The sequence below is a fragment of the Molossus molossus genome, unplaced genomic scaffold, assembly GCF_014108415.1.
Source record: "Molossus molossus isolate mMolMol1 unplaced genomic scaffold, mMolMol1.p scaffold_m16_p_17, whole genome shotgun sequence".
In the NCBI taxonomy this organism is placed as follows: Eukaryota; Metazoa; Chordata; class Mammalia; order Chiroptera; family Molossidae; genus Molossus; species Molossus molossus.
In genome coordinates, this window is record NW_023425352.1 from 21,697,108 (window position 1) to 21,712,999 (window position 15,892).

The 15,892-nt window shown below is 47.0% G+C and overlaps 1 protein-coding gene across 1 annotated transcript in view; it reads left to right on the plus strand.

Annotated features, from left to right (window-relative positions):
* Positions 1-8,341, plus strand: part of ARL3 (ADP ribosylation factor like GTPase 3) — a 47,422-nt gene extending 39,081 nt beyond the window's left edge. Inside the window, exon 6 of the mRNA XM_036264970.1 lies at positions 8,063-8,341. Coding sequence (XP_036120863.1) covers positions 8,063-8,110 — 48 coding nt within the window. The 3' untranslated portion in view covers positions 8,111-8,341. The remainder of the gene's footprint in view (positions 1-8,062) is intronic.
* Positions 8,342-15,892: the final 7,551 nt, after the last annotated feature.

Consider the following 15,892-nt stretch of genomic DNA (forward strand, 5'->3'; position numbering starts at 1 on the left):
AGGTCTATTAGGTTTCAAATTAACTGCATTTTTCAGCTTAAGTTAGGCTGGTCTAACAAGTATACTACAACCCAGAATGTTTTTGAATGGGTAAATGCTAATAATTTTTTTCCAAAAATTTGTTTTCTTTATTGATTTTAGAGAGAGAGGGAGAGAGAGAAACATTGATGAGAGAGAACATTGACTGGCCACCTCCTTCATGCCCCCCACTGGGGATTTGGCCCACAAACTGGACATGTGTCCTGACCAGGAATAAAACTGGTGACCTCTTGGTGCATGGGTCAGTGCCCAACCACTAAACCACACTGGCTAGGTGGTAAATGCTAATCATTTTATTTAGCTTCTCCCTTTTTTAAAAAAAAATCAAGTTTTACCTAAGGTTTTTCCCTAGATTGTACATAAGATGGCCTTCATGATGCTTAAGGTGATTTGGGTGTGAATGAAGCCTTCTTGTGTTTGTACAAACCACTTCAGCAGGAGAACTCAGCCTGTCTAAATGGTTGAGAACACAAACATGGAGAGGAGAGAATATCTCGAGGTTTGGGCTGTAAAGGCGGGACTAAAAAAAATAAACATATTTTGTGTGCCTGCTTCTAAGAAAGTGGGAGTTGGCAGTTCCATAATCTTTTTTTCACTTGGTCAGAGTGTTGAAAGGAAGAAAAAGCAAAGCTGGAATTAACAGTGCAGTCCTTGTTTCTCCAGCTAGCCTTAAGCAGGGACCAGAGTTATCTAAAATCAGCATTTTGAGTAGTGGCATTCAAGTCAAGGACTTCTTCATAGGAACCTGGAGGTTCGGAGGGAGCTCTAGTCATTGTCTTGCCAGCCCTCAGCCCTCCCCCACCACCTGTCAGGGGGAGTTACAGGGACAGAGCTCTATGTTCCTGGCTGTGTAACCACCATAGAAGTGGAGTTCCCTTAAAATCACAGGATCTTTAGACCAAAAAAGAAGCAGTGAGCTATCAGACAGTTACAGGATGGGGGAGGGCTTTAAAATCAATCAATTTAGCCCTGGCTGGTTTGGCTCAGTGGTTAGAGTGTCAGCCTGTGGACCAATGAGTCGCAGGTTCGATTCCGGTCAGGGGCATGTGCCTCGGCTGTGGTTCCTCCTGGCCCTGGTCGGGTCAAGCGGGAGGCAGCCAGTCGATGTGGCTCTATCACATGATGTTTCTCTCTGTCTCTCCCTCCTTCCCACTCTATCTAATGGTAAATAGGAAAATATCCTCAGGTGAGGAATAAAAATAAATAAATAAAATCCGTTTAAATCAAGTGAGACAACCATGTATGGTTTGATTTTGTTAAAGTTCTTAGATCAGGGACCTTCAGCAACCATATTCACAGGAAATTATATCAAAGGCATCTAACAAAAAACTGTGAGCAAAAAAAAAAGATTTTATATGGAGGAGAAATAGTTTGAAGGTCACTTAATTAGTTTAGTAGCTACCATGGTGTATAGAATTGGGTAGTTAAGACTGGGATTTCAAGGTTAATGAGATTAGATTATGGTTAATAGAATGATATAAATTTAGAGAATTTAACCATTATTTGAAATGAGTTATTTAATAAAAATGTTAATTAAGAAGGGAATCTGCTATCTATTGTCCTTTAGTGGTAACCTTTGGGGACTGCAGAAAGGTCGTGGAGTTTTCTGTGGAAGCATTTCGTTGTGAGGCACCAGCTGACCATGTCCCTCCCTCAGGTGGTGCCTGTGGCCTAAGCTCTTGCCCACTCAGCCAGTATCTTGGTTTTTACTTTAAAAAGAGTCACTTAGGAAGAATTGTTTTCCTGCATTGCCTAGTTCAAGTGCAGGCCTTTAATGAATGATTCTTACTAATTAAGGTTTTAAGTATTCCTAGAAATGAAAGACTTCACTAGGAAAATGTCCATAAGATCACTTTCAGACATGGATACTGTGTAATAATTACTAAAACTCCCTAAATTCTTATTTCATCTTCCCTCTCCACCCTCCCCTCCTGCTGAGCTGGTCAATAATGGGCAAAGCTACTAAAATAATCAGACATCAAATGGGTCAAATAACATTTGGCACCATAGCTCTAATGACCCTGAAAGAAAAAATGTACAAAGGTAAAAAAAAAAAAAGACCTGGATTTTCTGTTACAGTTTCAGGTGTTTAAAGACTGTCTCTATTTATATTGTGTTTGTGTGTATGTGTTTGATCAGAATGTTTGAGAGACCCGTCTTGTACTGATAAATAACACCTTCAAGTCAGTGAGCCAGGGGAATAGCCACAGATCCACTAGATGGTGAGGTACACCTTCTGGACTCATCAGACAGGTGTATCACTTCTTAGCTGAGTAACTTAAACACATGATTTAAGGTTATGGAAGTTAGTGATTCCTGGGATGGATTTTAGATTCTTGTTCTATCTGATGTTCTGAAGACAAATATGTGCAGTCTTTACAAGGACAGGCAATCCCATATGTTCAACAGCCCCTGTTCTGGGTGTGGAAATTGACTTTTGAGGGCTTCAAGAGAGTACAGAACAGGTCTTTCTTTGCCTGATTGATGGTGACCAGGAGACCAGCCCATCATGTAATTAAAGCAGGTTTTCATGGGAAACTGTCAAGAGCAGCATAGGTAAAGGGCACTAGAAGCTGAAGGAGAACATCAATCTTGGAAGCCCTGGCCTGCTGAGAGGCCCAGAGTCCACAGGAGTGATCAGAAGAGACCCAGTTATGTCAAGTAGATAAAGGCAGAAAGAGGAGAAACTGGAAAATGTCTGGGAGGGAAAACCTGCAGCCCCTTAGCGACTGCTTTAGAGACATGGTGGTTGTCTCCCTCTGCACCCTCAGGGCTGGGCCAGGGTTGCTAGGGCCTCTCCTAGTGTGTAACATCTAGCCCTGGGACTCTCTTCTCCTCTTTCCTGAGTGTCTAGAAAACAGTGAACAAAGGATCTGACTTAGATGCAGAGAAAGGTAGAGAGAAATCAACCTCTCTTCTCCCTACAGACCTGAATTTGAACCCCAGGCCACAGCTGTCCTTTGCTGTTGTAGTGTCAGGTATTTGAAGACATTTTCTCTCTAAAATATCGTATGTGTGCGCGCACGTGTGTGTTTAATTAAAATTGTACTGGAATAGAATTTCCTTTCAGTGCAGAGATCAGCAGTTCCAACCTGGTCTCTAGCCTTAGTCATAACAGAGACCTCCTTACACCAGTAGCTTTGAACTAACAGAAAGTTCTTTTGGGTATTTCTCTTCATTCACCCACGTCACACGCACCTTTTCTTTTCACATCTCTCCTATATTCCTTGTCTTCCTTTTCTGAATAGGAGCAGTGGTCCGGCTCATAGTAGTCTCACCTACCTAGAAAGGACCACTAGCAGTTGGAGCGTGGTGTGTGAGCTGTATGTCAGAATGTACCTTGCAGATGAACACTAAACATTTGCTAGCCCAGCTTCTTGTTTTTGTTTCTTTTTCCTTTGTCTAGGGGACTTTTTCCCTTAATATACCAACAGAATTTTGGTATTTTTAAATATGACATTTACCACTTCTTTCTAGGGCTGGCATCAGTTATTTTTGACTCCAAATGTACATGGAACTGCTTATCTGCAAGTCAGACCTCAGATTTATTTTTAAATTTTCAAACCCCTCTATAGACTAAGGAAGCAAGCTCAGGACATGTGATTTTGGTACTTCTCTGTTGCAGTACCCTTTGTCACTAGAAAAATGTTAATAGCAATAGTTACGTGTGCTGCATCCAGCTGCTCCTTGGCCCCGAGGCCGGTGGCACAATGGGATAGCCCGCATCACTAAGCCAGGGCCTGAGTTCCTCCTCGTCTTAAAGCAGTTACTGTTGTGACATGTAGTCCTCATGGCATTAAAAACCAGACGCTAGACCTGGCCAATTTGGTTCAGCGGTTGGAGCATTGACCCGAGGACCAAAGAGTTGCAGGTTCAATTCTGGTCAAGGGCACGTACCTCGGTTGCGGTTTGTTTCTGGCCCTAATCAGGATCGTGCGGGAGGCAGTCAATCGATGTGTCTCTCACATTTATATGTGTGTGTGTGTGTATGTGTCTCTCTCTCCCTCCCTCTCCCCATCTCTCCCTCTCCCTCTCCCTCTCTCCCCCTTCCACTTTATCTGAAGATAAATGGAAAAATGTCCTCTGGTGAGGATTTAAAAAAAACAGGCCCTAGGCTCACCCAACCATGGCTGCCACTGCTTCCTTCCAACCATGGAGCAGTGATGGATACACTGTAGAGTGATCAAATTAAAAAGAGCAGTGCAGCCCTGGCCAGTTTTCTCAGTGGTCAGAGCGTAGGCCTGAGGTCCAGAGAGACCCAGGTTTGGTTTTCGCTAAGGGCATGTACCTCGGTTGCAGTTTGTCCCCGGCCCGGTTGGGGTCATGTGGGCGGCAGCCAGTCAATGTCTCACATTGATGTTTCTCTCTCTCTTCCTCCCTCTTTCCTTCCCTCTCTACCTGAAGATAAATGCAAAAATGTCCTTGGGTGAGGATAAAAAAAAAAAGCAGTGCAGTCAGAGTCCATTCTTTCCATAGAAAGAGGCATCATGCCTTTAATCCTGGACCACTGAGATCTGTGATGAGTAGATTTCCACCTCTATGGTTAGGGGCAGCCTTATTTTTCCCAGCGGTCATATTAGGGGATATAATGACATAGCAACATTTATTTCCTCTCCACGAGGCCAAACAAAGCTCAGTATTTGAGGCTCAGTGTCTCTCTTTAGTCTCTATTATTGAACTAAAGCTAATCAAGTTAAATTCTGTTTCAGCAAGGTTGGTGGAGGGGGGTGTGTGGTGGAGGCAAAAAGGGGAGGACTACTCATGCCATAATATTGTCATCCCCATGACGAAGATCAAATGTGCAGAAATTTGGTCAAACCAGTTTTAACAATAAAGGTTCAACCATTAAACAAACCTATGAGTTCATTTCCTTCTTTGGAGGCGGAGCAGTAACCTACTTCAAGTAACTGATCATTTTTTTCTCAGTCATCTGTTTTAAAAAACAAAGCCTTGCCAAATTAAGGTAAGAGTGATGTGGAGCACTAATTCACACAGGAGAAGCAGACGGTTCCACCTCTTGCTATGATGTTATCTCTAAATGTAGAGTTTCCACTGGAGTTGGTGGTCTTGGTGGAGAATTAATATACTAGGACATGAGAAAGGTAAATATTGCAGCTTCCACGTGGAGACACCTGGCAGCCCTGGAATCTTGAGAGTTGGGTGGCTGAAAACAGCCTCTGGTACCTTCAGAGCTGCAGCCAAGCTATGCACGAACTTGGCCTAGGGCTACCCCAGTCTCATGCCCCTGTAGTCAGTTGGGAGTCCTAAGGAAGAAACAACTGAAATTGCTCTTTCCCAGCTTCTCTCTAAGCTGGAGGCCAAGCTCCTCCCTCCAGCACTTGCCCACATTCATTGAGAAATGGTAAATGGTTAGAGTATGGGTGCTGGAGCCTGGGTTCACAGCCTGCCTCTGCCACACACTGTTCTGTGCTCCTATTTCTTCATTCGTAATGTGGAAATTGTATTTGCTACTTCCCAGGGTTGTTACAAGGATTAATTAAAAATATATAAATTAAGTACTACAGGCCAGACACCCAGCTAGGTTCTGTAAACACAACCTCAAGCCAGTCTGACATGGACCCTCCCCTCAGGGATCTTGGACAACACTACTATCTTTCCTTTCCCGTGGGCAACTTGGCAGAACTTGTCCCTGGTTTGATTAGAGAGGTATTATCCCTGTTGACTGTTGTCTCCTCCACAGCACCTCACCTCCAGCTCCCGTTCTCCTCTTGGTAATAACAGGAAAGGTACAACTCTCCAACCCCCAAACACTTCAGATCAGGGCAGAGCAGCCACAGAGCTTGGCCCCTATTAAATCTACCTGTGCTTCCCACACTCCAGGTTGCTGGAGGCAGCTGCAGAGGCTCAGGGGCCAGCAGGACAGCAGGACAGCTGGTGGGTACTGACCTCCGAGCGCCCTCTGTTGGCAGGACTGTGGCTGGAAGGGCTTTGCCACTGCTGGCCCTCACAGACATCTGGAGGACAGGGCTCCTTAGCAGGGCTCCCCCCCTTCATTCATTCATTCATTCATTCATTCATTCATTCATTCATTTTGGTATGTGCCCCTAGCGGGAACCGAAGCCAGTACTCTCTGGTGAGCCAAACCGGCCAGGGCAGGGCTCCCCCGTTTAAATCCCCTCTGCCTCCATAACAGATACCAAGGAGAAAGCTGCCCCTCACCCTCCACATTCTGCTTTGGGTTCCTGCAGCTGAGTAAATAATTTTTTTCTATCTCTTTGACTGTATTCATGTTTAGTTAGTTACATATAATCAAAAGAACCCCCACCCCGTAATCAGCCATAAAACAAGGGGGAACCAGTATTCATATAGTGTGGAAACACTGTTCTTGATTTCTCTGAGAAGATGATTTGGTAAAATATCGCAAGTGTCTATAGAGGAAAATATATTGAGGTGTGCACCTTTGATAGTGTTTTTGCGGGGTCCTGAAGATGGAAAGTGCTACATAAGTGCTGAGCTATTAAGCTTCGAAGGCAAAGAGAAGATGGTTATCTTATTCATCCCTCTTTTATTTATAAAATCTTTTTTGTCTCCTGGCAGGTGATCATTTTTTTTCCTGGAAACCAATTAGCTACTAAAATTAAACATGCTTCTCTTTAAATGAATCCTTTTCATAAAATGGTCTTAAAATTGGCCTCAGCTTTTCAAGTCAGTAGCTGACCCAGTTGTAATTGGAGAGGTATGTGGAGGCCACCTTTCTCCACCTCCACGTCCCACCTCCTTGTCCCCGCGCTGCCAGGTGCTGTCCACCTTCGGGCTTTCAGCCAGGGCCAGCCTCATCTTGGCAAACGCCCTAAAGTCTGCTCTGGAACAGCCATCAGATTATCTAGTTCTCCTGCCCAAGTGTCCTGATGGCAACTGGTGGAGTTTTAATCACTGTAAATTCAGGTTATGGTCAGATTAGCCAGGAGATAGGATGCCTGCTGGTTGTTTTGCGGTGATGTATTGTTTATGGGATTAATGCTCCGAATGGCCAAAGGTGTCAGCTGATATTTATTACTTTAAGCTGGCTCAGCTGTTCAGGTTCAACCACTAGCTCTGTGGTCACAGGAAATGCAGGGCTCTTCATGTCATGTATGCCCTGAGATGTGCAAATGTGACTGGGACCTCAGCAAGCATGTGCTACAGATGCAGGTGGAAAGGGATTCGTTGCAGGATCCTTCTTTGATTTTGTTCTGGGCTTCCAGGGGAACTCTGCACACCCCTGAAGGTCAGAGACTCTAGGGAAAGGGAGAGTTTTCAGGGGTGGCTCCAGTGGGGGGTGAAAAGGAGGTCATCTTTGGCAGGCCTAGCATCCAGGAAAAATCATGCCACCTGCCAGGTGGCTGTAGGCATTGTGTGGTTTTTACCTCTGTCCCTCTCCAGCCTTCTAAGAGAGGACACTTTCAAGGTCACTGTGCCTTTAAGTGACCCTTCTTTCTAGTCCCACTACTTGGTAGTGCTTAAAATTACAAGAATCAGACCAGGCCCTTCCAAACCTCTGTAGTGCTGCACAAAGAGAAATAAATGCACATTGCCTTAGTGTGTGTCTAGTAACACACACTGCACTTGGTTTGTTTTTCCAAAAAGAAATTTAATTTAACCCAAGTGTACACTGCCACACTGTAAACACACCAGGGCACCAGAAGCGTGGCTTATTGAATTTAATGCCCTAGTAAAGGTCAGCTTTTAGAACAAGCCAAAAATGGCTGGAATCTTTCCTGATAGCTCCTCAATCAGGCCTTGGATCCAGGCAGATGTGTTTATTTTTTCAAAGGGAGTTCATGAGGACCCATCTCAAGTTCAGACACTGGGCACTCCCCCTCCCGTCTCTCTCCTGTCTCATGCTCTGAAGCCTCCCTCCTCCTCCCCAGGAGGTCACTATCCCTGGTCACCCAGGTGGGCCCCTGGGGCAAGGAAACTCCCTGGAGCTAGTGGTTGGGGAGGGTGGACCCTAGACCCCTACTGGGTGTATAATGACTTTCTTATAACTAACACTGCATTTCTCTGCCCATTTCCCTCAAAGGACGGCATGAACTGGGTCTGCAAAAATGTCATTGCAAAGAAGAAATAAAATCTAGACGAATGGAGATGCAGGAGCTTCGGGAGCTGAATTCTGTCCTGAAAAACACTAATTTGCTACTTTCTGACCAAATGTTTCTCCATCTGTGTACAGCTACAGCTGTTTGAAGAGAGGGAACAACACAGTTTAAAAAGAATCCCCATTCCAGCAGTAGATTTAACTGATCTCTGAGGTTCAGTATCATTTTTCAAATAAAGGAATTATATTATTTCCTCTGCATAATTGAAATAGTATTAAATGTCTCAAAGCACATGATTAGAAAATGAGATCTTTTAAATGAGCAAGAGATTGCATTGCAGCTCAGACAATTCCAGTGGGCTTTTTTTTTTCTTTTCAAAAAAAAGGAAAGAAAAGGAAAAGAGGAAGAAGCAGCTTATGCTGCATTCATTTATTTACTGACCTGTCCCTTACATTCTCCCCATGGCTTTGAAAGAACAGACAATGTTTGCTGGTGCTGGTCAGTGATTTTTACCATCACCACTGAGCCAGGGCTGCATTCCTTCCGGAGGGAAGCTGCTGGGGGGGGGGGGGAAGGGGAGGAAGAGCAGATGATTAAACCATCTTGTCATGCAGGTAGGAGACTGTGTATATAATCCTCACCCTTTGGAAAGGGAAAAAAATCCTTTCTTGCAAACAAGTCACCACATAAACATACCCCCATCTCCACCCTCCCAGCCAGTTACACAGGGAAGCAAATTCTTATGACTTTTGACTGTAATGACATCTGGAATGTAAGGAGAGGTGGGAGGTTTAATTCCAGAAAAATTACAAGGTCCTTAGAAAGCCCTCACATGGAGGGCTCAGGCTAGCGTAAACAGGCTTTCTCCAGTTCAGTGGAGCAGGGAGCAGCCGACTCTGAGATTAGCTGGCTTCTCCATGGCAGTCCTATAGAAGGGATTTCTAAAGCTCAAAGAATTCTGTGTTTAAATGATCACAATAGGCCGTTGCTATCAGATTTTAAAAATAAATGCAGCTTTACCATGAACCTGCTCCACTGAGAAAAGGCAGGCAGATCGATCTTTAGAGGAGATCAATTTTTACAGTGCTGACAATGGCGGTGTGGGATGTTCATGGGTGGAGAGGGTTTGCTACTGGGTAGACATGTGTGATTGTAGGGGCCACTCCCAGGGAAGCCAGAGTCACCCCAGCTGCCCATCTCCCCTGCCTCTCCAGCAAAATGTGTCCTCTGTTGATTGATTGGAGAAGACTGGAGGGAGACTTCCCCTGCTCCATGTTGCAAAAAGAGCTTGTTTTCCCAAGTCTTAAGAAATCCCCAGCTTCAAACGTGAAAGCCAGCCAGAGTATCACCCAGCTCCTGAATTGAACTCTGTTCTGGTGCCTGAGCTGAGGGGTTTTCGGAGAATGAATAAGAGACTGTCCGGTGGCTGGCTGGTGGGCCTCAGAAGGCCAGCTGCCTTCTCATCCCAGGAAATGGCCCTTCCCAAACCCACCAAGGCATATGAGCCGAACAGAGGGGCCACTCCAGCCCCTGGCCTTCTGTGCCCAGCTTTTCTGGACAAGGTTGTGCAGGTGAGGCTGAAGCATGTCCAGCTTCAAAGGTGTTCTGGGGTGAAAGTCATTAATGCAGACAAGAAAAGGTGCCTCAGGGTTGCTGTGGACAGATCTGTAAGGACTTGTAAAACAAAAGGTGAGGTGTTTTAAACCACTGAGCTACCTGCTTCCTCCTACCTCCTCCTCTGGCTTCTCTGTCTCACCCAAGGGCCTGTCTCACTTTGAATAGAGGCAAACAGAATCACAGGGAACCGAAATCCCCTGCCGGCAGGCTGGCATGTGGCTCTAGCACTTGAAAATGTGTTTTCCCCCCAAATAATGCGCTGGGGGGCAAATGCCTGCTTTGAGGTCTGTAATTTTGGAACAACGTAATATAGAACTTTGGTTCAGACAGTGGATGGTCTGCAAAATACTTTTGTTCTTTTACCACCAACTTAGGAAGCTGTTTGCAGGAGTCCTCCCCAGGCCCCGCCAGCCAGCAGAAGCCACTCCCCTCCTCTGATAACAGTCTCTGAATGTTCAGATTGGCTTTTCAGCTAAAGACACAGTGACATGGTGGATGTCACAAGCTTTCATCTTCACTTTGAGCTATGCTGAACCTTCCTGGGGGCTCATGGGGTAGATGAGAAAAGCCTGAAAAATGCAGACTTTGAAAGCTTCCATTTGTAAAAACAAAATACTTCTAAAGTCCCCTTTCCTCTCCGCAGTCCCACCCCCACCCCCTGTGGCCATGACCTGAAGATAGAATTTGAAGCTAGAACGGGATGCCAGGCTTGCCACCCCCTCCACCCCAGTGAGTCTGGGGGAGACTTGCTCTGTGCAGAGGGCATCTGAATGTGCAGGGAAGAGGGCTGGGGCCAGAGGGCAGACAGGCCTGGAACAGAGGCCCCGGGTGTGTGCTCAAACCAGTTGTGAGAAAAACTCCCTTCTCTCCTACTGACCTTCCCCATGCAGCTTCTCTGGCTGGATCCCCGCGCCCAGTGCAACACACCCTTTCCCCTTCACTCTCCCTTGGTTACTATGGAAACGAGGGTGTCATTGATGTGGGCTGAGCTGGGGAACATGTCTGTGCACAGCTGAAAGTCAGCGATTATGCCGGTGGGTAGAAATGTGCCAGGGTGAAAGAAGTCCGCAGCTCCCGAAGCTGCTGGAAGGACACAGTCCTGCCCTCTTCCTTCCTCTCTCTACTTCTCTCTCCTGGCTTTTGACAAATTTCTTTATTCCCCTCTGAGCTAAAGTAGTGGCTATTTTTGTGCCACTCTGTACCTCACTGTTGGCAGCTCCTTATCCGGGCCTGGCCTGGAGGGTGACACCATGTCACCCTCGCCAGGACTCGTCCCTTGATTCCCATCAGAGTTTGCTTTGATTTCTCTTTCCTTCTCAGGGGCCAATTCTTACCTCCTTTTATTTTTAGCTCTGCACTCCATGTGGTTTCAGGGTTCAGTCTGATCCATCAAAGTTTCTTTTTTTATAGTCCCTTTGAAAATGATAAAGAAATGGACGTGGTATTTGATCATGTGGAAAATTCAATGTATAATTTAGATGTCTGTCAAAAATCCAACAAATAAAATTTAGCTGAAATGAAGGCAGCCTGGAATGTGTTGTCTTCGCTGAGGCTCAGAAAGGGCCTGAAAGCAGTGTGTTATGTCGGAGGTTAGCATTTTTCAAGGTGTTTTATTTCAGAAGGATATATATTAATACTACCAATAGCAAAAAATAAAAATAACCCTTTAGTAAGCTCCTCCTACATACCTGACACTTTATATACATGGTGGGACAGCATTAGCCCTACTTCACAGCTGGGGAGACTGAGGCCCTTGCCTGGGATAAGGATTTTGCTCAAGATCACAGCCTTACCCTGGCCGGTTTGGCTCAGCAGTTAGAGCGTCAGCCTGCGGTCCAGAGAGGCCCGGGTTCAGTTCCCGCTAAGGGCCCGTACCTCGGTTGCAGTTTGTCCCCGGCCCTGGTTGGTCGTACAGGTGGCAGCCACTCGATGTGTCCCTTTCACATCGATGTTTCTCTCTCTCTCTCTTCCTCTCTCTCCCTCCCACTCTATCTGAACAAAAAAAATGGAAAAATGTCCTCGGGTGAGGATAAAAAAAAAGATCACAGAGCCTTGACCTGGCTGGTTTGGCCCAGTGGTTAAAGTGTCAGCCTGCGGTCCCGAGAGACCCAGGTTCAGTTCCTGCTAAAGGCACCTACCTCGGTTGTAGTTTGTCCCCGGCCCTGGTTGGGTCGTGTGGGAGGCAGCACTTGATGTGTCCTTTTCACGTCGATGTTTCTCTCTCTCCCTCCCGCCCACTCTATCTGAACAAAAAATGGAAAAATATCCTTGGGTGAGAATTAAAAAAAAACAACAATCACAGAGCCTTTAGTGCAGGAGAGGCCTGGAACCTGGGTCGGAATGCTATAGCCCGCTGCCACCTCTGGGGGATAAAGCCAGTACAGCTCACTTCCCAGTAGCCGGAGCCTCTAGCCTTCCACGACCACACCATGGGTCTCACCTTGAGTCTCCTCTGACCATCACTGCTCCACTGGGGGTTTCTGTCCCAGGTGTTGGGTGTCTTCTGTCCTCACAGCAGTATAACCCTATATTTTGTACCATCCTTTGCACAGATGGGGACAAGGGAGAAGATATTAGGAAAGTTAGGGCTGATGAGGGTACCCGCAATTACCTAGTACCTGATACTGGGTCTTCCTTTTAGAGAGGGTTCAGAGAGGAGGGGAGACCTGCCCAAAGTCACACAGTAGGTAGTAGAGTGGGCACCAGTCCAGGGTTCGGCCCTTCTGAAGAAGGGGAACTTACCTTCTTCAGTCTGGAGACACACCCTCACGGCTGGTCCCAAGGGCCCACCTTTATTTATTTATTTATTTACATTTTTTTCTTTATTGATTTTAGAGATAGAGAAGGGAAAGGGAGAGAGAGAGAGAAACATCAATGAGAGAGAACATCGATTGGCTGCCTCCCGCATGCCCTCCACTGAGGATCGGACCCACAACCACAACTTGGGCATGTGCCCCCACCAAACCTCGTGGTGCTCAACCACTGAGCCACACCAGCCAGGCCCAAGGCAAACTGTTGGCAAAGTAGAGGGGAACTTGAGGCAGGAGGAGAGAGAAGGTCTGGTGTTGCCAGATAAATGACAGGATATTCAGTTAAACTTAAATTTCAAATAAACAAGGAATCATTTTTAATATAAGTATAGCCCATGCAATATTTGGGACATACTTATAATACTTTTTTTTAAAAGTCTTTATCTGAAATTGAAATTCAAATTTTAACTAGCCATCCTAGATTTTGGTTTTTGTTGTTTTGCTAAATCTGGCAGATCTATCCAGAATGCCCAGCTCCAGGACGATGTCAAAGTGTGTTCTCTGGAGTTACAGAGACTCGGGGCTCAATCCTTGCTTATCTATAAATTGGCTCTGTGATCTTGGGTAAATTGGTTTCTCTCTTGGAGTCTTGTCTTTTACTCTGTGGAATGGGACTAAAGTGGTACGGAGATTGAAAAGAGATGAAATAAAACACCTAGACCTAGGCGACAGCTAGCATGTAGTAGGTACACTCTGTGCCTCGCTTCTTATCTGCAAAATGAGGTAATAGTCATCTACCTCATGGTATTCTCCGGAGAATTAGATGAATCTATGGCTGTCCAGTGTGTAATAGGTGCTAAATCATTGGTAGCTATTATAACTGGAAGAAATTCTGGAGTCCAGGCTTTCCCAGACCCCCCAGACCTCTGCCCTGCCACCTCCCCTCCCACTTGGTTAACTTTCCAGGCGACCAGCAGCCTTCCCAGAGAGGCTGGCAGCCCCCTCCTTACGGGGCTCCCAGGGCCACCCCAGCCACACCTCCTGCAATTAGATTTGTAAGTGGGAACATGCTCTTGTCAGAGGCTTCTGATTGGCTCCAGGCAAAAACACAGTTTAGTACTCAGTCAAGCTGCATTCTAAGGCCTCTGTCTCCCTCTCCCCCCTTTCCCCCCTTAATTGCAATCTGTTCAGTAATTTCCTTTTCCAACACTGCAGAATACAGAGAAGCCTCAGCACCAGGAGCTGGGCGGGGAGGAGGGAAGGAGAGCTTGGGCTCCCTGCAGTGAATCTGCTGGTCCAGCACTGTGTCAGGGTGTGTGTGTGTGTGTGTGTGTGTGTGTGTGTGTGTGTGTGTGTGTCCAGAACCAGCCACACAGGCATGTGGAGATATGACCAAACCCCTGGGGTCAGTCGACAGGGGCAAATTGTTAAGGGGGCGCCCATTTGTGTCAGGTGCTTCCCAATTATCATTTAATCCTTGCCGCACTATTAACTGTAGGTATTAACTGTAGGTTTGGAGATAAGGCTTACAGAATTTGACTCACTTGCTCAAGATCACACAGGAAGACCAAGGCAGAGCCAGGATTTGAACCCACGCCTATTTGACTGCTGGTTTCCAAGTTCATACCCTGGAATCTTTTTCCTTTTAGGCTTCTAAGCCCAGAAAAGAGCTAAGGAATCCTCCTGCACAAAGGAGCGTGGAGAGGTTTCTGTTCCCAGAATGAAGAGCAGTGTCCCAGGGACAAAAAGCCTTTGCTAAAGAAATGAAATATTAATGACAGGATTGCAGCAAACCAGCTGAGTCTAGGAGGGGCAGGGTTTATAGAACTTACTTGGCTACCTGAAACTGAAAGCTAGAAGGGTTGGGGGCAGGACTGCCCCTTAGCTAAGCAAACTGCTACTCTTGCTAATCATTTGCTGGTCTGATCCTTTGATTGTCCCTACAAGATAACCGTTCCTATTCCTCTTTCCCAGTTGTGGAAACCAAGGCCCTCAAAGGTTAAGTCACTTGCCTAGAATCACACAGCTAGGAAATGGCTTGGCTGGGATTCCTGATGACTGGAAAGGCCGTTTTTCTCCAGCACACTGTCTTGACTGAATGCAAGGCCATGACCTGCTGGGAGACAGGCTCCAGAAAACAGGGAGGTGGGTGGGCGAACCACCTCCTCTTCAGGATCAGCACAACCCTTCCCCAGAGTCCCAGAGGTGACTGCTGCTCTGGAGGCCACCAGCAGAAGGGGCAGGAGGTCCCGGCCCCACCTTGACAACAAAGGAACGAGGCTGGATGGCTGTTGCCCAGGGCTCAGCAGCCCCACTCCAGCCCTTACAGCCCATTTAGACTACTGCAGGAGAAAGCCAGGGGCCCACTGCAGACAGATGCTTGAGGCCACTGCCCACCCACCATCTTTCTTTGCCTTGTTAATGGAATTCATGTTCCTGAGACTAGACAGGCTTGGCACCTGGGCCCCTGCTGACCCATATGGGAGAGGGTGCTCACACCAAGGTGTAAAGCTTGGCACTGGCTGAGGACCCCTTAATGGCATGTCCTTGTGGAGGGGAAAATCTGCACAGCCATTTTTGGTGGCCCTGACTAGTACACCAACGAGACCTCATCCTGGGCCTGGCTCTCAACACTCACCCCCCTAACCCAGTCCTCACTCCCACCTGGGTGACCTGCTCTGGGCAGTTGGAGCCCAGCAGTTGCTGCCAATATGTCAGAATCACATAAAATCATGCTGGCACACCATCCCCATGCCCTTGGAATCTGTCTGGGGCACAGATCGGATCTAAGCCTTTCAAACATGAATGGGGCCTCCCTGGAGCCTCCAGATTAAAGGACCAAAACATTTTTCCTGCCTGGATGCTACAGATGGCTTTTGGAAATAAGGGGATAAGGAGCTTTGGTTTGTAAGCAACAGCCCATCCTGGGGCCAGAGGATGCAATCTAGCCCAACTCTTCCTTCAATTCCCCCAGCTCTTGTGGGGATTCAGCCAACTTCCTAGGCCCCTTTCCCACCCTGAGACCCCCAAATCTGCCAGAGTGGTGAGTTGGAAGGAAGGAAAAGAGGGAGGGGGGCATTGAAGGGCTGGGATGTTGCTCCAGGCAGGGGGGAGGTATCAGCACAGCTGCAAGCAGTCCCCTACCCAGTTTCTGAATGGGCACATTACCCCTCCAGCCCGCCTGCCACTGCTCCTGAAACAGTTGGTCCTAATGAACGCGAAGCAGGCAGGGCAGCTGTGTGCATTATCCATATGCATGGGGAGGTGTATATTTATCCTCACATCCCACCCCACCCTGCAGCTGCTACCATCCCCTGTGCCAGGAGGGTGAGTGGGCACAAGCACCCAGGCTGCTCCCAGCCTGGGCCTCCTCTCCTTCCAGCCCTCCCTCTCCAGCCCACGCCCACAGCCTTCACTTGACCCATTTTGGAGGCAGAAGTTTGTGTG